The 27,427-nt window shown below is 40.4% G+C and overlaps 1 protein-coding gene across 1 annotated transcript; it reads right to left on the bottom strand.

Moving 5' to 3' along the window:
* Window positions 1–280: 280 nt before the first annotated feature.
* Window positions 281–27,250, bottom strand: ppil2 (peptidylprolyl isomerase like 2). The gene is made up of 20 exons (XM_022752777.1): window positions 27,113–27,250; window positions 26,884–26,933; window positions 26,038–26,083; window positions 25,735–25,797; window positions 25,374–25,425; window positions 24,878–24,929; window positions 24,410–24,501; window positions 23,934–24,023; window positions 23,754–23,829; window positions 23,428–23,588; window positions 19,728–19,803; window positions 18,811–18,917; window positions 14,340–14,429; window positions 11,703–11,736; window positions 7,264–7,381; window positions 6,572–6,628; window positions 3,845–3,917; window positions 3,271–3,333; window positions 2,348–2,490; window positions 281–525 (listed from the first exon to the last, which is right to left on the bottom strand). The coding sequence occupies exons 1-20, from the start codon at window positions 27,142–27,144 to the stop codon at window positions 420–422; spliced, it is 1,581 nt and encodes a 526-aa protein (XP_022608498.1). The 5' UTR covers window positions 27,145–27,250; the 3' UTR covers window positions 281–419.
* Between the last annotated feature and the right edge of the window lie 177 nt (window positions 27,251–27,427).

Raw genomic sequence — 27,427 nt, 5'->3', positions numbered from 1 at the left:
ATGTTCACAAATTCTGATTCGCCCGTCCTGGATCATACATCGATTAAACTGCCCAGGACCAAAGATATCAATCAGATGGTTTTAGCCCACATATTGATTAGACTGTCTCGGATGATGGAGATAAGATTAATTACTTCTTACACTGAGTAGTGTTTCCTCTTAATAAGTGCTGAAATCTTTACACTGCTGCTTCATCGCACCAAAACTTTGTCAATACACAGTCACAAAATCAATAGTCACACGGTGTCTTTGAAAGAGGAAATGAAACGGTCACACTATCTTTGAAAAAAAGTAGCTTTAATTTATAGTTTCATAAGACACCGAAACTACTGAGAGATGATAAACAATACAAAAAAATCGAAGTGTGAATGAAATTAATTTTGCCTGCACTCAGCCTGACCAGTAAAAATACACAGCTGCTACCAGGAGCTGAAGTCTCCGAAGCTGGTCTTGCCTTTGGACTTCTTGGCTGCCGCCGCTCCGCTGGTGGACGGTCCGCTTTCATCTTCAGCGGCCGAGCGTTTTCTGAAAGAGGGAGAAGCAGAACATCAACGCACCGAGGACCTCCACAATCAGCTGTTTCCTCGCAGACGTGTGGGTCTTGCTTCTGGTAGATTGTGGGTTTCTCTGATCTGTTCTAGTGTTTGTCTGAATTCGCCCTCACAACTCTATTCTCTTTGTAAATGATGTTGTTTTTGCCTTTGTGTACACACAGTATCTCAGCTTTTCAGATATTTTTTCTTTTCTTATTGAAAGTAAAACAAAAGTCCTTTTATATTATGCTATACTAAATTATATTATATGACATTTGCTCAGAGTGTACTGGACGTGTAAATAAGCAACTGAATATAAAGAAAACCATTCAAAAATATTAACAATCTAAAATTTTATCACTTCAAGGGTTAGATCATAACATTGTGGAAACTAGATATTCGGGCTTGGCAGGACAGTCACAGTTCATCATGACCATCAACCACTTGAGTTTGTTTGTGGTAAACCACTCAAGGTGCTCCTGGGAAAATAAACCAATGAGCTAAAAGGGGATGAAAGATGTTAAATTGATTAAGTGTCAAATCCAAGATTATCGACTAATGCAAAATAGAAAATGTTTAACAACAAACAAAAACTCTTTAAGCCAGAATCATGAGTTACTGTAATTGCACAGCCTGGTCTCTGATCCACTGTATCATATCAGTTCAGAGCTCATGTCTACTATGACTCATATGTTTTAAGCTAAAAGGCAAATTTTAGACAAAATTTGTGTATTTCACTAAGTATCAATAGCCATTTTCCTACGACTGATACCTTTAAAAAGGACCATTAACGACTGCTGAAACAGCCCTCATGCACAGGTAATCAAGGAAGCATTGACACTGACGCGCTCTTCGTAAGACTAAACATGTGAACATGACGTGATGACAGGAGAAGGATGAGACGGGTTCAGTCAGAAGACAAAACACCAGCAAGGAGAGAAAAATCAGTCTAATTATCTCTTAATACACACTTCAGCTACAGTACATTAATTTTCAATTTAGTTAATGCACCTTAATTGTGATAATGAAAGTAATTTCAGTATTTGGTCAAATGCTACAGGGTAACACATTGTGTAAAGTAAACTCATTATTTTATTCCACTTTACTGAACAGATTCTACCTTGAAAGTTAAAAGTTTGACACAATGGAGAAGTGGAAAAACAGCGCAAATCAATTCCATTTAATACCATAAAACCACAAAGCACAATAAAAGCCTGACATGGGTGAATCTGATCGGATGTCTTTGTTGTGTTTGATATTTGACTGGCAGGCCATGTTGAGTGTGTGTTGTCAGACAGACATAAACCGGAAACTAAAAAGAAATATTTTGTAATATCACAAAATACAATGCAATTTACATAATCTCAGCAGAAATATGCTCTGGATAATAAACCTGAATTATCCCCGTGGGGGGAAAAGGGTAATCTTCTCTATAATTGACATTTTGCACATGATGCCTCTACTCATTTTGTGCTGCTGTGTAATAATGTTTTATCATCCATTCATTACTGTATTGTTTCTCAGGTCGCTCAGAGAAAACATTTTATGCAGTTTGTGTGGGGGCCAGGAAAACTTTTTAATCCGAACTCTGCAGACAAAGCAGAATAAATGTTCTTTAACTTCAGGTTTGTGCATGTGCAGCTTTTATATACGTCACAGCAATGCCCATGGATGAGTCACTACTACTTTAAAAGCAGAGGAGAGAGTGCTGTGTGTGGAATAGCAAATTAGACAGAGAGAGAGAGAGCGAGCGTGTGTGTGTGTGTGTGTGTGTGTGTGTGTGTGTGTGTGTGTGTGTGTGTGTGTGCTCTTACATTGTGGACGGGTTGATGTATTTCCCCACACCTTGTTTGAAGGTCTTGGGCGCCTGCTCCTCCTTGGCTTTCTTCAGGGTGATGCTGGCCTGCTGCCTCTCCTCCTCCTGCTTCTGCAGCTCCTTCTCTCGCTCGGCCGCGATCTGCAAAAACACAAACCAGGGAAATGCCAAACCCAGAGAAGCGTGTGTCAGATCAGGGGATACAGAGGCCATGCTCACACCGGAAGACTTATTCTTGTGTCGACGCTTTCACCCCTCAACCCATGTTTCAAATGCAAGTGTGTTGCCTTGTAGGACACTGGACAAAATCTTTATTCTGACAGAACTGAAATGATTCCATTAACTGATTGCTGGGGTGATTTTTTCCACACAGAAATACTCGACCATCCGTCGTTCCAACTTATTTGATGATTTGCTGTTTTTCTTTTACTTTAAAATAGTAAGAATCAATAGTCTTTTAACTGTTTATTTGGAGACATCATGGTTTTCCACGCAGACATAAATACTGCGATATTGTTTGTCGTCTTCACTTTGGATCTAAAACTAGAACTACTGCCTCGCGGTTGTTTGCCTTTGCCAACCAGCCAAGTTGCAGGAAAAATGGTGTTGAGAAGAAGAATATCCCACACACTGCAATATGGTCCCAATCTCCCCTTCCTGAGTTACAGCACTGAATAATGGCCAGAAGTGTTTTTGCAGACTTCATCGTTAAATTTTGTCATAATTAGCGAGTATGAGCTCTTGAGTTCATCCTTGAGTCCAAGTTTGAAGAAATTCTCTCGAGGCGTTCCTGAGATATCACGTTCATGAGAACGGGACAGGAACGTAACGGCTGTCATCAGCATGGACGTATAAAAAGAAGCTTGTTCTGTCATCAAGTCAGTATTGTTGATGGATGCAAAGAGACGGAGAGATACAAACCTGAGCATCGGCCTCTTCATACGGGTCCACGAACACAGTCGCACTGATGATCTTGATCTCTGACTGTAAAACAGCAAAATGTGGGATGGGAACTAAATATTGTGTGTCATCTCTAAATGATCGAAAATATTAATCATAAACTATCAAATACAAATCTCTAGATCTCTATTATCACATTTCTGTTCACCGGTGGATATAAACTTAATAAAATGACAAAACAGTTCTGCTCCCATCACTGGCTTTTCTAAACACTTCTCTAATAACCTCGCTTGGTTTCTCATCTTAGCACCTGATCTTTAGAAGATCCACGTAAAAAGGTCAAATTACTGTCATGGCGCTGCTGTGGAGCCTTGTACTCCTCAGCTCCTTTTGATGTTTGTGATAGAGGAAACTTAACCTTACTCCACAGTTGCTCTCTGTAGTTTGCCCAGCTGCAATATTAGGAGTGTAAAATGAAATGTAAGAAGAAAAAAAAAAAATACCTGTGGAAGAATATTTCTCTCTCCTACTTTTTTAAAACAAAGTAAAATCAAATTATGATTAAACCAACTGAGACCTTAAACAAGATTCCCACCTTTGGTTTGTCTGTTTTGGGATCACTCTCCACATTCTCCATGGCTGTGAGTGCCTCAAATCCGCCAACAACCCTGCAAGAAAACAAACAAAAACATCCTTCATTTGTTACTATGACAAGTCCTCAGTACATCTAGATAAGACCTGGGATCCCCACACAGGTCCCACGTCACTTTGGGAGGATAGCAAAGCATTTTTAACCAATCAGAATCCAGAATCAAATCTACTCTTAAATCTGAATCCTTTCAAATCCCTTATCGAATCTCATTAAGTAGATTTAACCATTTGCAAGTAACTGAACAAAAAGCAGACTGTGGTGTAGGGGCTGGTTGGACTGGAGGTAGCTGGGTGCTGCCGTCATGTCACTGTGTCCTGCTGCCACCGATTCAACATAGACACCTTCAGTCCAAATATTCCCTCTCTTTTTGCTCTGTTTTTGGTCTCTACCAACTCCTGAAGGAAATAACTGTCTCCTTAGCTGCTAAATCCTCCGCTGTGTTCACCAGCTGGTCTCTAACTGGGTCTGTCTGATGTGTGACGCGATGAGATTGGTGAGGGTCACCCGAAACGGTGCGGTCGTAGCCGGTCTGCTAAAACAATGATCTGAAAGTTGCTTTAAAGCTCCATAAAGCTGAAAGGGAGCTGCAGATTCAGGGGAAATATTCTCTGGAGGTTCGTCACACTGTCTTTACATTGTTTATATAACTTATATATATATATACCTAAGCCTTTTAAAAGACACAGTGTTGCAACCTAGCTGATTAGAAATGGAACAAGCAGCTTAAACTTAACAAGATGTTTCATTGGTTCCCATTGGGCGATCAGAACAAATCTGTGTATTACCATCTCACCCTATAATGTTTTACTTCTCGTATAATACGTATATAATTTAACAGCTGAGGGATTTTGAAGACCTCACTACGTTCCTCAGACAACAATGAACAGGAGTTTTATAGTGTTTGTTATCAGCACATTGGCTTCATGGTGTAAACACGGCGGAGAAAACAACTGCTGAAAATATAGAGTCTTTCAAGCGTTGAGGGCCAAGAGGCGATCTGTTAGCAACTCCCCTGCTGCAGAGCACTTTAAGAAGTCGCTCTCACTTTGCTCTTGTAAAACTGTAAACTCTTTGTCCAGCTGCTCCTGTGGGGGCCCCTTGATACCATGTGTAGAGTGAGAAGCTGCACACACACACACACACACACACATACATACATACATACATACAAACGCTACACCCAATAGCTCACAGGGGATCCTACTGAAGACACATGTGCTCTGCTTCCACATGTTCAGAGGAGGACTCGCTATCAGGTTACCTGCTAGAGCAAAGCCAGTGTCCCAAACATGTTTTCATGCCAAGATTTGTCGGATAAATTTGCCTCTAACAACTCATTCTGATCGGAGGAAAGCACGATTTCAGCGGCGCTCTCTCTCTCTCGAGGTGAAAGACAGAAGAACGTCATTAATCACGCGCCATTGGAAAGGTAAACGCTTCATGTCTGAACCCCAAAAAAACCCAGATATTTGATCCCAATGAGGCAGGTTCCATGTGCTGACAAGCCTAAGAATATTTTTTTAGCCGTTTAAACAGTGGGATGGATGGATGTTGCACCATGGCGGCCAAGGGATTTACCGTGCTGCTGAGCATGAACTGCAACGCCTCTGGTTGAACTCCAGATTGCGAAATTTGTTTTATTTCGTTTCCCCATGAAAGATGGTGAAACGACAACAAATATCTTGTTGCTTCTATTGTCAGTTCTCTAATCAAAAGGCATAAAGGGGCCACCACAAATATAAAAACGGGCAGTTTAGATTATCAAAAGGTAGAAAAAACACTAAAAAGTATGAAAGCTGAAGCGATTTTCTAATTAATCGATTAGGGAAACAAGTAAAAATGCTTATCAAATGACAGGGTTCCCTGCTTTTCTCCATTTTCTCTCATGCTAAATGAACATATTTGGATTTTGGACTGTTGGTCAGACCAAATAAGACACCCGAAGACGTTACCTTTGGCTCCAGGAACATGTTTTATCTGTTGATTCGTTGATCAATAATGGAAATGTAGCAGCCTTAAAGCTTAAAGAAGATCCTTTCCAAGACCTCTGGTCCCGACAGAGCCACAGTCAAACTACTCGGCTTAGCAACCAGACAAAAAAAAAAGGCCTGTCTCACATTTACTTTGAGAAAAACCTTCCTCTCACATTATGTACAGATCAGGTTAAGTACACCGACAATGCCATTCCCATTAAATGTGCAGCGACTGCAGTGTGGAGAGGATGAAAAGCTGGACGCCGTGTTAAAGCAGAAGCTTTCTAAGTGTGTTGACCATGTGAGGAATCAGCCAATTGAAAGCAGTCTGAATATTTTTAGACCATAGGCAGGTTTTTCTCTGAAAAGACAACCAGTGGAGATCATGCATGAGAGAGAGAGACGGAGACAGAGAGAGAGAGACATCAGTTTAGATTCAGCATCTACTAAATTTTTCACTGCTCTTGGCGATGAGTCAGACGTGAAGTCACAAAGCTGTTGGCTCTGTCTGGAGCTCCAAATGAACCAAATATGTATTAAAGAATAATATGAGAGGATGAGAGAGAGAGAGAGAGAGAGAGAGTCTGTCAGGACTTCAGTCAATTCAAAGCCACCTGCCTCAGCTGCTGAATTACACAAAACACTGCCACTAAGCCACAGTGGAGTCAATAAAAACAACAAATGAACAAAGGTTTACCTTCCAAATACTGTGTGCTTCCTGTCGAGGTAGGTGCACGACCGGAACGTGATGAAGCTGAGAGAAAACAGACCACAAAGCAACATGAGTATAAAACATTAAAAAAAAAAAAAAAAAAAAAAAAAGGGGGGGGGGTCAGTCAATTAATTTGTGAAAAGTGTAAACATTGTGTTTACAAAGACAGCCTCGGCTTTACAGTAGCTGTCTGTTTTGGTAAATACACAGAATAACCTTCAAAAAGCTCAATAAACAGCAACCTTTTAATTTTCTATTCAACTCCCCCCTTAATCACTTATAGAAAAATAAGCAGCTTGTCTATAAGACATTATATAGTTAAGCACATATGGGGATATTTATGTACAGCATTTCCAACAAAATTATATTATTCAACTTTTATTATATTGAAAAGGAGGAAAAAAAAATGTATTGATTATTAAGTAATGTATAAAAAATAAATTACTTAAATGCCACAATGCATAAAATGTCTGTTTGTGCATTCGAGATCTGACTTTTGTATCCTGAGGCATTAAACGTCTGGTTTTATTCACCTGCGGGACCTCAGCAAAGAAATCGAAGGATGGAAGAGACGAAAAAAAAACCAAAACAAAACAACCCTCTGTTTACTGACTTCCTAGAACAGAGCGGTAGTTCAGAGTTCAGGAAAGACTGCTTCTTTAAAAAATATTTCTTACAACTGAGACTTGTTGGTGTTTGGACCAGAGTTGGCCATGCTGAGAACCCCGCGGCCCGTGTGGGACAGGTTGGGCCGAAACTCATCCCTGAAAGGTTTCCCCCAGAACGACTCCCCTCCTGGGATGGGAGAAAGTGGGTGAGGGAGGAAGGAAAGACAGAAAGAGTGGAAACGGGAAACAGCAAAATGTTTCATTTCATTAGTATAACAGTTAATGTGGTTGACAGACATCGAAACATGGGGGGGGGGGGGGGGGGGGTTTGACACCTCCCTTCCCACTAATGAGGCATTTTTGTCAAGACTTTCAGTAGAAGACATAATGTGCTTCTGTGGGTAAAGCTCAAATATTTGTTCAGACTATAGAGCTTTTTTCCTGGAGGCATTTTGACACGTCATAGCAGTCAGTGTCAGTGTCCCAGCACACTTCAGGACGGGCTTTTCTATCAGCGGGTTTTCACTTGAAGGGGAACAAATTACTCATGGCTCAGACCACATTTCAGTATGATGTACGACGTGGGGATCACAGTTTGATACGCTTGGCACAAAAATATGGTGTTTCTGTACTTAATCTCTCTTGGGCAAAAATTGTGAAACAACCCGTAGATTCAAGTTAAACCATCTTTCACACATCTAGATAAAACTAAATGAATATCTTCATTAAAGGCACACTGTGAAGTTTTCCACCACTTGTGGCACAAATAGATAAATGTTTTGATGAGCAGGTGCCTGTTTGGTTTGTATCTTGTTACCACAAATACAAGGATGCACTTGCACTTGTAAAGGTCTGTGGGAGATAAAATAGACATTCCTGTTGACTGCAGGGAGGCCGGTAAAACAGATGTGTAGAGCATGGGAGCCATACAACATGAAGAAAATAGCAACAATGTGATAAGATGCTGAGGACCATAGGGTGCCACAGGGATGACGTATTTTTGTACAGCACCGTCACCTCTTAGCGCCACCCTGTGTCCCTTGATATAAAGCCAATGGCATTTTTTACATTGGCTTTTAGATTACTGCAGAAAATAAGATCTGTAACGAACAAAAGTTTATGATACTTAAGACGTTTTGTTTCAGCAGGGTAATCTTCACAAACCGACACCACTTTCATGATTTTTGAAGCCTAAATACAACCGGCGAAAGTAAAAGGCTAATGTTAGGCTTCAAGCGAACTACACCACCACCGTCACACCGGCTTCAATGTCACCACCACTCAACTTGTAATTTGATTTAGCTCTGACTAGCTAGCTATTCTACTGATAAACAGGTAACCAGGCCAAGAAACAAAAACACCAGAGAAAAGCGACTGGTAGCTGCTATAAACATGACTGTAAACAATGCAGGTTTCAAACATTTCAAAAAGCTTTGCAAATGTTTGAGAAAGAAAAATGTGCTTAACACGTTTGTGAGGCCTCAAGGACACATACAATCCATCCTGCTGTGAAACTCTGAATGTAAACAAAACCGTTTCTTCACAGGAGAACTTTTAACGTACCAAACAAAAATGTCCTTGTTCTTGTTTGGACAGACTCTCAGATCTAAACATCTTCAAAGAAAGTGAATTTATGGGGCTGGACAAGGAAACAACAAGGAAATCATCACGTCGGTCCTAATCTGTCATTTAATTGCACCATCTGGGAGTTTGGATAGTTTTAGATACTTTAAAACTTATAAGGCTGAGTTCATATAGTGTGTCATTTTCAGCTCTACAGTGCACAATGTTAATTCTTTTCCCACTGTGGAATATCATAATCCTCTTAGTTTGTATGAAAACCACCGGCTCTACCAGCACCATTTATTCAAATGACTGCACCATTAGAGAGACGGGCATCATGTGTTTTCATAAGAAGCAGAAGTGAACCATGTTTGCCCTTGAACACGGACCCATGTTGAGAGCCTTCAGCTGTGAGTCATTATTTAGACCGACTTCATCATTAAGAATCATCAGGATGAGTATACAGGAATATGCACTGTTGGAGATTATTGGCTCACAACAGGGGGAGAGGATCTGTCGCCCTGAGGTGTGTTTCACTGTCCTGCGTCCTGCCAGCTGGTGTACATGCACGAAACTGTGTGCACATATATATTTTATATATATATATATATATATATATATATATATGTTTAAGTGATGCGCTGAACGGCTCCGATGTCATCCACATGTACGCATAAATAATCCACCCAAGCGAATTACTTTCTATGATTTAGAGACCCGCACCCGATCACACATTCCCATTATCAGTGGGATATTACATGTGATGATATGGTAACATGTTACACTGAAGGAGGCTGGTTTTAAATAAATAAACATTCATTTTGAGTAAAAGTTCTTCCTTTTTGGTAAAACAAAAATGGCAACAGGTTTTTCCACAATCGCCTGAACAAAGGTCGACATTTCCATTCANCACTGTCCTGCGTCCTGCCAGCTGGTGTACATGCACGAAACTGTGTGCACATATATATTTTATATATATATATATATATATATATATATATATGTTTAAGTGATGCGCTGAACGGCTCCGATGTCATCCACATGTACGCATAAATAATCCACCCAAGCGAATTACTTTCTATGATTTAGAGACCCGCACCCGATCACACATTCCCATTATCAGTGGGATATTACATGTGATGATATGGTAACATGTTACACTGAAGGAGGCTGGTTTTAAATAAATAAACATTCATTTTGAGTAAAAGTTCTTCCTTCTTGGTAAAATGAAAATGGCAACAGGTTTTTCCACAATCGCCTGAACAAAGGTCGACATTTCCATTCAAACTAAAAATCCTGAATGTCACTGCGACTTCCCAAACAGAAACCATTTAAAAGCTCATGATAATATTTGGCAATACACACAGTATATAGGTGCTGTATGTGAGCGTATATTCTGGAGTGTAAACGCATACAAGCAAGCAACCAATCAGCTCCTCAGAGGTTTCCTCCAGCCGTCATCTTCCCCTGGTGACATTTTTGCATAATTTATCAACATGCTGACATTTTACCTCAGTACGACTAGATCATAAATGAAGGGAGAGAGAGAGACAGAGAGAGAGAGAGAGGGGGATGAAGAGAGAAGTTCATTCTCGCCAAACAGTTATCCAATACATCAAACAGCATTCCCTTGATTTACAACACAAATAAAACCTCAAACTTAAACCTGCTGCTACTGGTTTTAACAGGAAAGAAAGAAGGGAAATGAAAATTTACTCCACTGACTGACGGCGCACAGCTGTGAGGCTTTTCTACTAATGAACGCAATGGTCAAGCTAATGTGGGCATTTCAAAATACAGTAGCATGTGTTTTTCATTTCATATCTGGAGTACGTGTCTGCGATTTCATTTACAAGTCGATGTTTAAAACATTTCTTTCTGCTTCTGAAGGATTTCATATAAATGAGGCTCCTCTTCTGAACTTGGGGAAATTGTTAACGCTACAGTGAGCAGTGTGCAGGATGGGTCCCTTACCAATTTATGTGCAGGCAGTGAGAGACAGGGACTCGCTCAAAATGAGTGGGTGATTTTCGTAGGATTTTCTTCGCACTTAAATCTCAAAATTCAACAGTCAAGAAAAAGTATCACGTCAAGCTTCAATATCTTATTTTGTTATCAGCCTCCTCAACACACAATACGTGGTCACTTTATCTCACTGTTCCTGTTTGTTGTCTTTATCTAGATCAATGACGGTGAGCAAAATAAGCTCTTCAACAAGCAAAACACCAAACTGAGAATGAATTTCTCAGCCCTGCTTTGGTTCGCACGTGTTTTAGAGCAGTTATGTCAACATTCATACGCTGACATTCTCAAAGGCATACAAATTACATGCCAAAACCCACACTAGTGTATGCTTTGGGGCTGCAATAAGGAGGAATGATCTTTTAAAAAGCCAGTTGAAGGTCTGTTCGTGATTTGTGTGCACACGCTGCTCAGTCCAGGTGAGGAGGAGAATTTTACCCACAGGCCAGGAATTCTGCACCTTCATAAATCTGTCATGGTGGATGCATTTTGCGTAGTGTTCAGAGACGCCCACGGACACAAAGCACACTTTGTGCTGTAAACTCTCACAGCGCCATGACGGCAGGAAATTAAATGTATGAGGCCTCGCAGTCAATTACACTTAGCTGCCTTTTAAAACTGGCTTTTCAAAACAGGGAAATTACACCAAACGCTGGTTGATTGGTTGTTCACCACACCCACATTCTGTACACTCAGCCCTCTTCCATCCACGTAATCTCTCAGACTTTTGTGTGTGTGTGTGTGTGTGTGTGAGTCTTCTGTACTCCCATGTGCCTCTGCAGAGTATATTTAGTAACACTCTTGACTTGCATCGTGAATTTCAGGCGGTATTTACGCAAAGCTTCCAAAAAGGAACCATCAATAATTTAACAGAGGGGTGTTATGTAATTCAAAATGTGGTTTAAGTGCAGTCCTCATCTTACCTGTGCCAGTGCCAGTGGGGTCCCCTCCTTGAATCTGGAAACAAACAAAAAAATAAAAAGCCCTGTTAGGTTTGGGTGACATTAGCCGCCTGTACTGCACATTGAAAAGCCTGTGATAATAGAGGAGTTGTTCCTCAGGAAAATGTTTAGTTTCTGTAAAGTGGTCAAACAATACTTTTGTACAATTATTTCCTTTTGTGAAAGTCATGTCCTCTGCAATCGTTATTATCCTATGTCAAAGCTTTCCAGGATACAGGCCTCCATTGTTCACTGTTAAAGCTCAACATTCCTATTATTGTTTCTATGGAAGAGAACTTCTCTCAAACTCTGCTGGTTTTCACCACTGGTGCTGCTGCGGAGCAAGTTTTCTGTAAGTTCCTGTACTGATTGTATGGAGCACAAGCCTGAAAAAAATCCTTCCTGCTAACAGGAGAGGAGGCAGCTGATTATTTTGAAAGTATTTTCCCACCAGAACAACAGTATAGTGGCGCGAGAAGAAAGCAAGGACAATCACTGTAGACAGCAAGACGAGAAAGAGCAAGAAAAGATGGAAACATTGATGAAACTCTTGTTTTTACAAAGCTGAAGGTGGAGACAAGGTGTTGAACCAACATGGTGTTGATATAGTTTTTACTGGACAAGTTAAAAGGTCCCGGATTTTACATTTTTCCTGTGTTTTTAATTTGAAATGTTGATCCATAAAAACATATTTGTAGTTTTAAGAAACAAAAAAATCTCTCCAGCTCTAGTAAAAACAGGTCAGTCAGCCAATCAGAAGAGAGGAGGCTATGAGCCTGTACTTCTGATTGGCTGACTGTTTTCTGAGTGATTGAATAAAAATACAGCAGATTTCAGGTAAACACTCAGAGAAACCAAATCCTCCAAGGTTGGATGGCGGGTCCAGGTGGGCGGGGCTTGGGGCATGGCTGAGAGCAGTGACTGCTTTGTTATGACATCACAAAGTAACAGAAGTCCTGATGGCTCATTTTCGATTTATTATAGAACCTAGACCTGCTTTATGGGACCTTTAAGTTCTTCTATAGCACACTGTAGCTAGTGACAGTGTGGTATAAAAATCCAAGTAACACTGGGTCTGAAATAATGTCCACATCTCATTACACGAATTTCCCCTTGGGGATAAATAAAGTATCTATCTATCCATCCATCTATCTAAGGATCCAAAAGGTAACTTCAAGATGACGTAAACATGGAATTAAACCAGCAGCCATTCTGACGTATTCATAAGAAGGGTGTTTTATGTGATTGGACAGAAACACAGTTGATCTGCCAGGTCCTGATAAACTGTTTTAAGGGAAGCAAGAGCCACGTTTATGTTCCCATTAAGAAACTGTTTCATGTTTGTTTCTATGAAAATATTCTCTTCAAGGCCATCCTCGTCTCCTTTAGAGCTGCGGAGGATAAGTCGAAGGCGTAAGTGGCACAGTAATTATGGATAAACAATTCACAGCTTGCCACTGTGTATGAAAACCAGGGGACAGAATGGAAAAAAGGTAAGGATCCTCTTGAGACCAGATGTCCACTCAGAGCCACTTTAATTAGAGGAGAGGAAGCTGCGAAATACACAGACGAACTGCTGATCAGAGACCTGTCATTTCAAATTCTCAGTCTGGGTTAAGAAGCTTCGGTTGGAGAGCGAGTTACAACAAAGAACTGTTGCTATGTCGGCTGCTTTGCACATGTGACTTAAGAATAACGTTTTCCTTTCCTGCGTGAGCCCCCGGTTTAATGCAACATGGAAATTTCGCCACCATCGGAGACAGCGATGTGTCCTCCCTTCCTCAGCCGCCATTTGCACAAGTGGTCCCTGCACTTCTGCTACGACGCCAATATGGCAACCGTTGAGGGTGAGAAGTGTCCATTGCCTCACACTCATCTTTATGACTGTTTTGAGGGCACCATCTGGGTACTTCTGGAGCACTGCATGTTGCCGCACTTACTGTCAAAACAGCAGGTGGAAGTACGGAAGTAGGCGAGCTGAGATGCAGCGTGTGCGTTTACTCATCTCTGAAGCAGGAAACACTCAAATACATAACTATTTCAACAAAAGACAAGGTAACAGTGAATGACGCTGTGTAATTCATTGATATTTTGGGTTAAAGCTCGTCGGTCACCCTGGTTTCTCATGATATGAACTTTATTCACTTACTTTCATATGAAATGTCACAGTAGGGAGAATCTGAGCTAAGTTAAACCATGCTCATCTGAAAATAGATTTTTGTGATGGTGGATAATCAGAGTAATTCACCCACCTTTATTCAACAGCATGTTGCCGTCTTGACAACATACATGTTTGTCGTGAGCTTTCAACCAGTGACATTTCCAGTAACGGGACTGTCTCTTAGACACTAGAATATTCCAACCCATTCGCAAAATTGCAAAGATTAGATCTTTTTTTTCTTTTTTTTATCTGCGACGAACCTGGAAACTGTCACTCATGCTTTTATTACATCTCACTTGCATATTGCAATTCTCTGTATTCCTGTTTAACCCAGTATAACCTGTCCAAACGTTCAGTTATAAATGCTGCAGACTTCTTTTAGCATCTCTGCATTGGCTACCTGCTTTAGATGGAAGTAGAAAAGAAGAAAAGCATTTTAATCTGGATTAATTCCTCACCATGAAGTTCCGGATGGACCTGTGGAAGACGGTACCATCGTAGTATCCTTTTTTACACAAACGGATGAAGTTCTCTCCAGCTTTGGGAACCTGGAGGAAAGAGCACACAGAGATTGTTTATAAGAACACCCATGATAACAATTTCCTGACACTGATTAGTGTCTCAGTTGGGCTCTTGACAGCCAATAATATCAGTTTATTATTACTGAAAACAGTGACTTAAAAAAAAATTAATAAGAAGCATTGAAACCACAATTTAAATATGAGAACAGTGTAGTCAGGAATCACTGCTGAGTCGTCTCTGAATGTTGTGTGTTGAAATTAATCGGATGTCTGATGGGAGGAGACCTTTTGATAAACCCAGTAACACACCCACACTCAAACATAACATTTAGATAAACTGGATAGTGAATGTCAATACTTGTCTGATGCTGCTTTAATGTTTACAACAGCCTCGCCTGATGTCATCTAATATTCACCAGACATATAAAACATTATCCCGTTTTAATTAAGTATGATTAAAAGACAGGTTAAGACTGACAAAGCCTTTTTTTTCCTGGTTGGAGAAGTGGAGGAAAGCAAAAAAAGGAGCATCAGTTCTTGCATACATCTACAATATTAGACATGAATTCTTGTAACATAAATTACAAACATGCTGCTCTTATTCATCCGTGTACGTCATGGCATTCATCAGCTGCCTGACAAAGGGATTTTATTTCCTGCCGAGTATGGAATGCAGCAAATGATCCAATCAGGGAGTTGAACCAGGGACTCGCGGGGACACCCTAACCATTCGCCTGGTGACTAACCATTTTTTAACCTTAACCAATAATAACAAACAAAAGACAAATACTAATATGTCAAAAACCCCAAATTGCCCATCATTCAAGGACTTATTCAATTAAGCAATGTGACTTGGAACACACACCTGGCACATTATCCATGCCCACTGCCTGGGGAAACTCACTATCATTACCATGTGTTTGAAAACAAATAAAATTTTCAATAAGATTTTCGCTCCACGGTCAGAAACGACATAACAAGCCCTCAGGGTGTGGAGAGATTGAGGGAGCTTGATAAATTTAACGCGACTGGTTTTCCTCGCTGCTTTCAAACTTACCACAGACGGATAAATCGCTGAGTAAACAAGGGCCCCTGATAGCTAGAGGTGTTCATATCATGACAGTTATTACCCGATTTCCCTGATTAAAATCTCCAGGTAATTTCTCACCCATAGTAGACAACAAAAATTAAAACAGGAAGCTGCTGCATATAAACACTGAACCTATACAGGTGATCGAAAGCATCATTAAAAGACATCTATTAACTACAAGCCAGTGCTGATTTGTAGTTCATCTGTGATTCTCTAAATAACACACTCACTAATTCATACCCACACAGACAAGGGATGACCTTGCCATTTGACTCTCATCTTATTTGCATACAGTTGCCGACTGAAAGCGGCATCAGAAGACACCGAACAGGTGCTGAGCTGAAGATACAGGTTATATTTCAAACTTCCAGATAGAGGTGACTGACAGCATGAAGATTTGCATTCATGTAAACAAACAGAGTCACACACTTGCAACTCTGTCTGACCTGTTGGAAAGTGTTTGTTATGCATATAAGTCTGCAATCAAGTGGAGTTCAACTGTTGCCTGAGGCGGTCTCGCATATCTCTATAGCTGGAAGCCAGGTTTAGTACTGCGCTCCAACAATGAGGGGTTTTTTTCTCTTTTCTTTTTTATTAAAAGAAACAGACATCTGGATTTTCCCTGTTGCTGAAGTGCATACTGGGTCATAAAAACTATTAGACTTCTTGTAAATCATTACAAAACACCAACTCAAAGAAGCTCATTTTGCCTGGCACTCTGAAATTTTTTTTTTTTTCCAAAAAAAAATTTTTTTTTGGAAAAAAAAAAAAAAAGTCTCCCAATTCACATTTGCTTACAGGCTCTTCTGTTTTACAAGGATTTCCCGGGGGGGGGGGGGGAGAAAAAAAAAAAAAAAGTCTCCCAATTCACATTTGCTTACAGGCTCTTCTGTTTTACAAGGATTTCCCGGGGGGGGGGGGGGAGAAAAAAAAAAAAAAAGTCTCCCAATTCACATTTGCTTACAGGCTCTTCTGTTTTACAAGGATTTCCCGGGGGGGGGGGGGGAGAAAAAAAAAAAAAAAGTCTCCCAATTCACATTTGCTTACAGGCTCTTCTGTTTTACAAGGATTTCCCGGGGGGGGGGGGGGAGAAAAAAAAAAAAAAAGTCTCCCAATTCACATTTGCTTACAGGCTCTTCTGTTTTACAAGGATTTCCCGGGGGGGGGGGGGGAGAAAAAAAAAAAAAAAGTCTCCCAATTCACATTTGCTTACAGGCTCTTCTGTTTTACAAGGATTTCCCGGGGGGGGGGGGGGAGAAAAAAAAAAAAAAAGTCTCCCAATTCACATTTGCTTACAGGCTCTTCTGTTTTACAAGGATTTCCCGGGGGGGGGGGGGGAGAAAAAAAAAAAAAAAGTCTCCCAATTCACATTTGCTTACAGGCTCTTCTGTTTTACAAGGATTTCCCGGGGGGGGGGGGGGGGTAGAACTAAAAATAATTCAATTGATGTGAAAATATACAAATGTATTTTTAACTTAAACATTTCCTCTTGTGTGCATTTAATGAGATTCCTAATGTACGTACTTTTGTACTTCCTTTAATTTCATGTTTTTATTCTTTTCACCCAAATCTAACATTAGAGCATCTGAGGAATAAACTACTTCATATTATTTAGGTAGAGGTCATCAATAAAGCTCTTTGGCACATTTTTTATTCTTATTTGTAGGTTGTTTTTTTTATATTTTTTATATTAATCTCAATCTCAAAGAAATAATTGGAATATTTGGATTTGCCTGTATCTAAATATATATCTTAGTCATGCAAGCCCTTTTGAAATCTAACACAGTCATCCCATTTTATCCCACTCAGGTGAAGCCTATTTATCCACCGTGCTTTCAACTATAATGAAGCTGGACCTTCCTCCACATTATGTGTGACTAAGGTACAGGCTGTGTCATCTGATCTCCAACATCTGCCCCCTCACATTTCATCCAAGTCGGGGACAACGAGGGCAGGGGCGGCTGAGACATCCAAAGCCGGGCGAGCAAATGGGCACTTTACAGGGAGGAGGGCTCTGGATTTGTGTGACTGAGAGTGTATGTGACAGTGAAGCGGCGCTCATTAATTCATAAACAGCAGGCCACGAATAGAGCAGCAATCCTGTGTGAAAACCACTGGGGAGGAAGGTGGGGAGGGGGAGGATGTGGGGCACAGAGGGCAGGTTGTCTAACCGCTGCCACTTTCCCCTCATTATTCTGATTCGACGGCTCAGAGGCCAATGAAAACCAAGCACACGAAGTGCCTGGTTACCAGGGCAGAAATGTGTTCCTGGAACTCACGCTGTCTCTCTGGAGCCCCACATCTAACCTTAAAGAGGAGGCACACAAGAAACACATTTTTGCCAAGATGTAAACTTGGCAACCTGGGGGACAGACTCTGCAAAAGGCTGATTTCAATGTTTTGGATGATTCTCCCTCATTGCGATTTAACCACCTGCTCAGGCAAAACCTACATCACGACAACATTATTTGAGAACCTTGTACCAGCAAGTTAAATCAGCCAAGTCTGAATTGGAGTGTCAGGCCTCATTTATAAAATATATATTTTATATATATGGTATGGGTCAGCATTACCAATCTCTTAACATTTACTTTTTTAGTTTCAATAAAAATGACATCAGCTCCTCTGTGCTTTAAGTATCGTTTTAAACTGCTTTTTTATACGTTTTTATCTTTTCAACACCATGCCAACATTCCCTGCCATATTTTACACCAAGTGTTGATTCATGAGAAGATATACTTATGGTTTTAAAAACCAAAAACAATCTCAATGTAGTTTTACATCTCCTCTCTCAGGCTTCTGTCTGGAGCAAGAAGAGGGCGTTTTGTGTTGTTCTCTGAGCCTCCGGATCTGATTGACCGTTTTCTGAGTCACGCACGATTAGGACAAGTAGCCCCCCACTGTAGCTTGGTTAACTCTCACAGTCACAGTTTCTGAATATGGGCTGTGTGCATTTCTCTGTGGACTGAACATTTTAATACTTTCACAGTATCAAAGAGACTGATCTGACATTAGAACAATCTCCTCAACAACTTAAAATCAGCTAACTGACAGTTTCATTATTCATTAAGCTGATCTCTTCATTTCTGTGTGTGTGCATTTAATCTTGTGCTGCTGTGGCCTTTACATTAATGTGACAGTATTCAGCTCAGACGTGTGATGTGTTGGAAGTGTCATGAAAATGTTATTAAGGCATTGCTGCCATGACTTTAATGTAAAAGTGACACAGCTGCTTATTCAGACATAAGATAAACATGTCTAACTGCCATTTTGCTAGGCTAATGACTTTATATTGAATGAATGTGTGAATGTCATTACCTTATCACAGTGTAACTCAAGATTCAGGTCTCCCTTGTTGGTGTGTAGACGGACGTAGCCTTTCTTCTTCACGTACTGGTAACGCACGGTGTCGTCTGCAATGGCGTCTATAACAGAAAAATACAAATTCAGTTATTGTGATGCGTCTTTACGGATGGCAACCTGTGAGATTATGACTGGAAAAAAAAAAATAAATAAATCAGACAGGGGCTGTTATTTTGAAAAATGATCTTAAGATTTTATTGAGTGTTTAGTGATTGAGTCTCGGCTTGATGCAGCAGCAGGTGAGACGCCTGACCTTTAAAAACCCTCAGAACCTCTTCAGTGCAGGCTGTTATTTAGATCACGCAAGTGTTTTTCTCTTTCCTTAAATCCAAATAGCTTTTTTTTTTTTTTTTAATTATTGTTTCACCTTTATATAAGAGTAATATTTAAAAAAGTACAAAATCTGACAAAAATTTAAATCGAGGCAAATGATTGAAATATGAATATTAACACATTTCCAATTATATAGAAAGTACATGACCACACCTCCTTAAATATATGGCATGTCATCCTGTTTTAAAAAACCTGAACTAGGTCACTAAATCCAAAAACTGTCGTCCTCTTCTGAAGTGTACTGAACCTACTATACTGTTGCATAACAGCAAATCTCTCCCATGGAGCAGCTCAGAGGCTGACAGGAGAAGCAAACAGTCGAACCGAGCAGCTCCCACTTGCAGCTGCATGTAACTCTGCGAGCACGAAGTTGCACTTTGCTGCAAAAGAGGAGGCATGACTAGCCACTCTTCCCCAGATAAATAAAGATTAAAGAAGTAAAAGTAAGGAGAGGTGAATGTTACTTTCTGCTGGGAATCCACAGACGTTTTTGTGTGTGTGTGTGTGTGTGTGTGTGAGAGAGAGAGATGTTCACTTGCCTGCTTCGTGTGTTGTTGCAGGAGTCATGGCCGTGGACGTGAAGGAGGCAGAGACTCTGCCTGTGGAGTAGTGAGCCTGGGGAAAATAAAAAGACAAGAATAAAAAGTTAAAAATGGCAGATTTTAAACACCATTTCTACTGTTAATGTACATGTTGATGATGTTCGTTAACTTGTTGAGACGGTCTTTAAAATCTATTACTTACAAGCTCTGAACAGCAGAAATCTCTTCATATTAGATTTTAACAAGTTTTATATTCCTATGAATTTTTATCAGCGCTATTTCACTGCCCCACAAAATCAAATCTACTGGGTCCTCTTTAAATCTGTGCCATTCTCCAGAGCTTTGAACCACATCTTATGATCTTCACCGGTGGACGGAGTTCTCACTTATCATCATGTGGCCTCTGCACTAAACATGTGAGACGGTTGAAAACAGCGGGTCGCGTATGGTTGGGATATACTTCAAAGCTCTGGAATAAGCCAGTAAGTGGACATCTATCTACAAGGTTACGAATGAGCTTTCATAGCTTTCATGCTCAATTATTTAATGCTCTTTTAAGTGTAATAATGGGTTTGCATTAGCACTGACCTGGGTTGTTTGAGCAATCAGTTGAAGAAAGGAACATTGACTTGTAATACTCACTCATAGAAATCGTTAAAGTCAAGCAAAAAAGGCCAAATATTGATTTCAGCTTCTTAAATGTGAGGATTTGCTGCTTTCTTCTTAGTTCTGGGATCTCTTTCTTTGGGTTTTAGATGACAATTATGACAATTTGAAAACATGTGACTGGTAAGTTTGTGAAAGGTAAATAGATGGTTAAAATAATCATCATTTTCAGCCCGTATTTGTGTATTTATCCCTGCTGTGAAATCTTCCACCGGTGATCAGCATCAGCTAAATACGCCCTGCATGTCTTCTGCTTCAACAGGACAGAGACTTCCCCATTAAAAAAGGGGCCTGAAGCGCTTCATCCTCCAGGTGGAGAACAACCTTCTTCACTCCACACTTCTTTCCAGCCAAATAGTTGGCTGTTCCCCTCGTTTGCACTAGGTGGTCCATCAAGTGCAAACCAGTTTAATGAAAGCCTCTGCTGCTTCTGTATGATTAAGAGCACAGCCCCCCCCCCCCCCCCCCCCCTTTCTCAGCTTAGAGAGATTTCTACCATCTCATAATTAAGGGGCATTGGAGATGCTTTAAGGTTGTTTGAGCTTAAATTATAGCAGAATACATTTGTTAAATAGCAGTGTTCACCTAGAAATACCACAAACAGTGCAGTGGAACTGGAAGAGCTATTTAAATCAAGAGAACAACAACTGAGTGAAGATGAAAGCAGAGAAATGAAAATGGATTTCTAAAGCTCAAAGTCTATTCTACAGTCCCTGGTTTAGCATTCTTCTGCTCTAGTTCTTGTGAAGACGCATGAAAGCACAGACTTTACCTTGTGTGCTCTGTCTGACCTATATTCCCTGTTCTTTCAGATGCTGTCAGAGCATCACCTCAACTGTGAACTGGAGATGCAGAGCAACCGAGGAGAAGCTCTGGCGTGAAAACGAGACACGGCGTAGCATCAAAGGCGATCTGATAAGAGAAGAAGTGACGGTGTCGTTCAAAGCGAACCGGATTTCATCCCTCCCCCCTGGTTGTTCAAGGACACAGTCACGGTGGTAACATGACCGCAACTGACCTTTGTTAAACATCTGTGTGTAGAGCTGTAGGAAATGGTCATCTCCACTGGAGCCCCACGGGGACAGGGCTCTCGTCACGCGGGGCACTGATGACCGCAGGAGCTCAGACCCAGAAATAACCTACATCAAATACTCCGATGACCCGGTCACCGTAGTCACCACTAACTCTGGAGGGCGGTTACAAGCCGAGACAGGCATATTCTCAGAGTGGTGGTGTGACCTTAAGGCCTCCAAAACCAAGGAGCCGGTCACGGACAGTTCACCATCCCTGCACTGATGGTCAACAGCTATAGAGAGAGAGGAACCATTTCTAATACCTCGGCAGCACAACTGACCACTAACAAACCTTCAGACCTAACAGTGAAACGACTCCAGCTCCACTCACCAGTTCAATTAACTTTCACTGAATCAATCATCACCGCCAACTAAACGGCCTGGTTTGGTGCTTTGAGTAACACCCACCTTAATCCTCTGGACAAATTCACCAGAATGAGCAACAACAACAAAAAAAAAACAAAAAAACAAAACATCACTGGAGCACAAACTATTAAACAGCATCTACACCAGATGGACTAAAGTGAAAGGACTACAAATACCCTTCAGGCCAAACCGTGCCACGTCAAACTTTGTGCCTACATCCATCACACTCATTAATACGACACGATAATAATTATTAACACTCATTGACCTTATTCATTTATTGCCATTTATTTGTGGACTGATTTATCATCTTTAAGCACATTTAAAATTGTCATCTTAAACTGTTCTAAGCTGTTCGTGAATGTTGCCTATATTGCGTTTGCTGTTTGTCTGCTCACCTATTGTGTATGCACTGACACTGTTACACAAATGAAGTTCCTAATGGATAAATAAAGTTATTTGGAATTACACACAAATATCCAGAGGGTGTTTTTAAATAAATAATATAAACCTACTGCTCATTTAAGGAGACCTTCGTACCAATTTCATCTCTCACTCGGGCCAACATGATATTTTCATTAATATTTGCTTAAAATCCTGAATTCTAAGAGTGAAATGTGATTCATCTTCCTCACAGCACTGTAAACATTCTTTGTTATGTTTCTGGATTCTGTTTTTTTGTCTTGTTGCCAACAACACTGTTAATCTATTAATGTGTGTTTGGCTCCCTCCTGTGTACAAAGAACGAACTGCACTTCTTCACCAGATAAATGCCATCTTGAAATGCTGCAGCAGAACTGATTAAATCTGACAAACCACGTTTTAATCAGTTATTCACAGAAATTACATAAAATTATTCTCGTTCAAATTATCTAAGTGGATTTCTCTGATCCAACAGCAAAGACGCCTGGACACTGTGCGGCTTGACGTAGAACTCCAGAAAAAGTCAGTAAGTAGATTTTAAGACGGAACTGTTTTTGTAAAAATTACAATTCCCAAAGTCAAAATTGATCTTTGCTGCTAAACTTTTCAGCCACTGTGGACCAGACGTCCTAGAAGGGCTATGGATTAAACAATAAAGTTGGCACGTCAACAGATACGTCTCCATGACAAATGAGAAAACAAAAGGCCGTGTGACATGGGGAAAAGCCAATGCTCCTTTTTTTAGTTTCCCTCTTCCACGAGGTCGTCTGTTATCTGACCCGATTGTCTCGTCAACGGGAAGTGGTGATTTTTGAGAAATCTAACGAAGAATACTGAGAGTTCATGATGAAAACTTTAAGACATCACACACGCGCCTTCTCGTTCAACTTTTCTTCAAGCGTAAGACGAATTACAGAATTCCCCACGTATTTCAATGTTAATGTAGGTCTCTGAGCAGACAAATATAACAATCAAATGTTGTCGCACACAGTCTGGGGTTTTGACCCGGGAGTCATCATGTGATCAGCTGCCATTACCATTGCAAGGACACCATCCCCTCTAAGCTGCGAGTCTGTGTGCATATGTTTTATATTTTTCCTTCAGTTCACTACCCTCTTTTCATATCTTGCAATTTTCAATAACTATAGCATCATGATGTTTTTCCTTACAGCGTTTAACTTGTCTGTCTTCTTGGCCTCTGGCTCTTTCATGGTGGAAGCCAGGAGCTGGTCCCCCTTGTAGTCTTTGTACAGCTCGGCTAAGGTCTCCCTGGTCTCCAGATTGGTGGTCCTCAGGTGATACGCTGGGTCCTGCTTGGCCTTTTCCTCATCTGAACCGTCCCAGGGGGAAAAAAAGAGAATGAGGAAGGACACTGTTTAAGCATCTGTAAATTAATTTTAACCCTGATTCCTGATTCGAACTGAACAAAAAAAAGGAGAATTCTAAATCACAAACAGTTAATTTACAAATGACAACTAACAATTCAATAACTCACCTGGATCCAACACCTTCAGGTTGTTTTTTACATGGAAGAAGTTGGAAACATTGAATTTATCCAGGTTTGTGGGGTCCTATGAAGACAAAACAGAACAAATACACCATTAGAGTTAAAGGCTGATTTTCCCTAAATAAGGTGCTTTAAACTTTGGCATACCAAAATGAAGCAACAACCCACCTGAAGTGTTATAAGGTCCTTTCTGGTGAAGGGTTCGTCTGTCAGAAGATCTTTAAAACTCTTGGTCTTAATGTTGAGTTGCTCAACGGCCTGAGTGAAATATTTTAGAAAACAAAAAGCTCTCGTCACTAATTTGGGTGAAAGGGAAAATGAAGATCATCTCGGGTTTCGGTTTAGCTTAGATGATTATGAAAAACATGTTTTTAAAAAGGCAGATTCTACTTGGTCAAAGTTACGTGTAAAACCCGAGGGACTTGTCCTGTACAATATATAATCCATTTTGATGTATCTAACTAATTCAATGTGATGCAAGGCAGCATCTTGTGACCATGTGGGCCGAGCATCTGCACTGTATCACACTGAAACCAAAATCAATAACAGCTCTTTGCGTGTGTGTGTAATTTTAGACACTGGTCTCTGTTCCAAAAACTATTTGTATGAGGATCAATGCGCGGAAGGTGTGCATGTTCACCGACCTCATTAGAATACACATTGCCGGTGACCTTGTTGGCAACGATGTGAGAATTATTTGTGAAGACGTTGTACAGAACAGGGCAGTGATACTTTCCTGGAACAAAATCAGAAGGAAAAAAAAAAAGTCAGAAGAAAGCAAAGCAGCAGAGTCACTCTCAGTCTGCTGGAAACTCATCTCCCCCAGAAGTCAAGAAGTACCTCATGTAATGTGCCCCCTGATGAATTATATCACCTCTCCCACATCTTCCTCCTCCACTTGCTTTAATTTGCTCTTGTCCCTCCCATCCAACACTCTCTAAGTCTTTACAAGCTGCTCTCACGCTGTGCTGCAGTAACATCAGTGTGGCTTTGACCTTTTTATTCCTAACGACTTGCTGATTGGGAAATTAAGCTTCTTCAACCCTAATGTCATTATCGACCTATTATGTGGATCTTAAGGTTTAATCACACTGAATCATGTGCATATTTACCATCGTTGTTTTTGGCAAAGTTGAGTTTGATGAGAGACTTTGCCTCCAGTTTCTGTGGGGAAGAATGAAAACGGACGTTTATTTACCAGAGAACGACATCTCGAGAGCATTTCACACAGGTCATGCTCTTGATTATTTAAATTTTGATGATATGGTGCCATCTACATGTAGCGAGCACTTTATAAGGAACACCATACTAATACTGGGTAGTTCCTCTCTTTACTCTCAACCAGCCTTAGTTCTTTGTGGCATGGATTCCAGAAGATGTTGGAAACTTTCCTTTGAGAATTTTTAAACTATTTTCTCTATCAGTCTGTAAAAAGCTCCCAAAGAAGTCTAGTTTACAATGACATAAAACATTTGGTGAGCTGGAAACTGCTGACAATATGTTTTCAGTTCAAGTGACGAATCATTTCAGCAATATTCTGAAATAACTTTATGATACAGCTTAATATTTTGACCAATAAAGATTTCTTGAGAATTCTTGTTTTCTTACCTCTCCAGAGATCGGATTAGTACCGTACTTCTTAATCCATGGAACAATGCTCCTAAAACAGAAGGTAGAAAGGAAGTGACTGTTACGGTCAAACCAGCAGGAAGCAACCACATTGTTCCACCATCAAAGTCATCCCCACAGTCCGACCACTAGCAGGGCAAAACAAGCACTAGAACACAGCTGGTATTTGTTTGGTTTGTGTTACAAGTTTAAGATTAGCACAACCAGTGTTCCTCGTTTTTCCTTCATGGGAAAAACCCAAATACCCAGTGACAACCAACAATCAAAAGGCCACTTATAGTCAGGCAGAGCTCCTTTTAAAAATGTCTTCTTCTTTTTCACTTATAGTCAGGCTACTTACAGAAGGTCAAAGACGACTCCCTCTTCAGTGCAGACAGGATACTCAAATGGCTGAAGGGACAAGCTGAAATGTTTCAGAGAAAACATTTATATCAAAGTGAGACACATCTTATATAAATTACAATTACTCAGCAAAAATACACCATGCATCTTAGTGCCAATCCAGTTTGTCCACATCTATGCAATATACAGTATTTGTTGTCAAGTATTCTATTAAACATGGACCAGCAAGGCCAGAATTTGTTAGTAGTGTATTAGTGAATCTATCAAATCTCCTGAGGATGGAAAACAAGACTCTTCTCACCTGCAGTGGTCAAATGGAAGCCGTCTGAAGTTTGCCTGTGGGATAACTGAAAAGTAAAAACATAAAATGAAACTTATATTTAAAAAAAGAAAACAAGATGATTGCAAAGGAGCTGCGGGAAGGTTTAACTGACGGAGGGGTGGTGGTGTACTGTTCTACTGTGCTGCGCTAATGCACAAACAGGGTCTACATGGAAAAGACATCAGAAGCAACCTCATCATGAATGTCAACATCTGAAATCTACAAAGCAACATCTGGATAAGACAGAGTTAAAACTGAGCTGTTTGGCTACAATCACTACAGGTGAGTTTAGAGAAGAAAAAAAGAGCAGCGTTTAATGAAATGAACAACCCACAACATGGGTATGGAAATATTAGGAAACACTGCTTGAATAGAATATCAGCAAATTCTGTAGATGGATACGTCCTACGGTCAGTCATGAGAGTAAAACTAAAGAGGAAGGCTTAAACAGGAGGATAATGATCCAGAGTAGCACTCAAAATCCACCATGAACCACCTCAAGAAACACAAGCCGAAGCTATTGGTATCTGAAATTCAGTAGATCGATCCTAAACATGCTGTGTGTACATGCAGACCAAAACTATCTCAAAACTTGAAGTGATTTGCAGGAAGAGTCAAAATACAAAGAGTCTCAGCTGCTACAGAAAGTGTTTGCAAGCTTGCTAAAGTTGGAAAGTGCTGCTTAATTACTGTTTAATTAATATTTTTACTTTTCATTGTTATTTCATTTTAGCACAGCTGTGACTGTTCACGTTTGTTTTGACCAGGTAACGTTCAAACCGCTGCGAACGAACGTCGGAGAAATAACAAAAAAAACAAACGAACCTGTTCGTTTCCCTCCATAAAAGTTTGTGTACTCTGTACAAGTGATGTACCTGCCGGAATAAAACACATACACACACAAATAAAAGACAAAGAAACGATGTTAGGTAAAAGTAAAGTAAAAGTAGAGTTCGATCGCTAGCTACTTTACGAACAGCATTAGCTTGCTATGCTAACAACAACAAACATTACAGTGTCGCTGTGTATTGTTAAGTATCACTGTAATACTCACATTTTGTCTTTTTGGTGCTGTCGCTTCCCCATTTTGAAATTTTGTGTGGATCTGATGGATTATCAGGGAAAACGAAAGACTTTAACGACAGACAAACACAACCTGTTCGCCTTTTCTCTTTCCTGTATATGTTCTCGATCGTCGTCCTCAGTAACGGAAGTTCAATTTTAACTGCAACACTCTGCTGCCCCCTATTGGAGGGATGATTTAAACGGTTTACTTCCACAGAGCCCCCCTACGTACCCAGAAATCAAACCGTATGATAAAGCTGAAATGAATAAGTGGATTAAATGATTAGTCAATTGACAGAATATT

This window comes from Seriola dumerili, unplaced genomic scaffold (assembly GCF_002260705.1).
Source record: "Seriola dumerili isolate Sdu_G_001 unplaced genomic scaffold, Sdu_1.0 BDQW01000177.1, whole genome shotgun sequence".
Taxonomy (NCBI): Eukaryota; Metazoa; Chordata; class Actinopteri; order Carangiformes; family Carangidae; genus Seriola; species Seriola dumerili.
The sequence above is the reverse complement of the archived record's forward strand: the minus strand, read 5'-3'. Positions and strand labels throughout refer to the sequence as shown.

Excerpts from the sequence above, each read along its gene's own strand:
- ppil2 (XM_022752777.1), bottom strand. The coding sequence starts at position 27,144 with ATGGGGAAGCGACAGCACCAAAAAGACAAAAT. Across the intron at positions 25,798-26,037 it reads CTTCCATTTGACCACTGCAG|CTTGTCCCTTCAGCCATTTG; the intron begins GTGAGAAGAGTC and ends GAAACATTTCAG. Across the intron at positions 23,589-23,753 it reads CCTGAAGGTGTTGGATCCAG|ATGAGGAAAAGGCCAAGCAG; the intron begins GTGAGTTATTGA and ends GGGACGGTTCAG.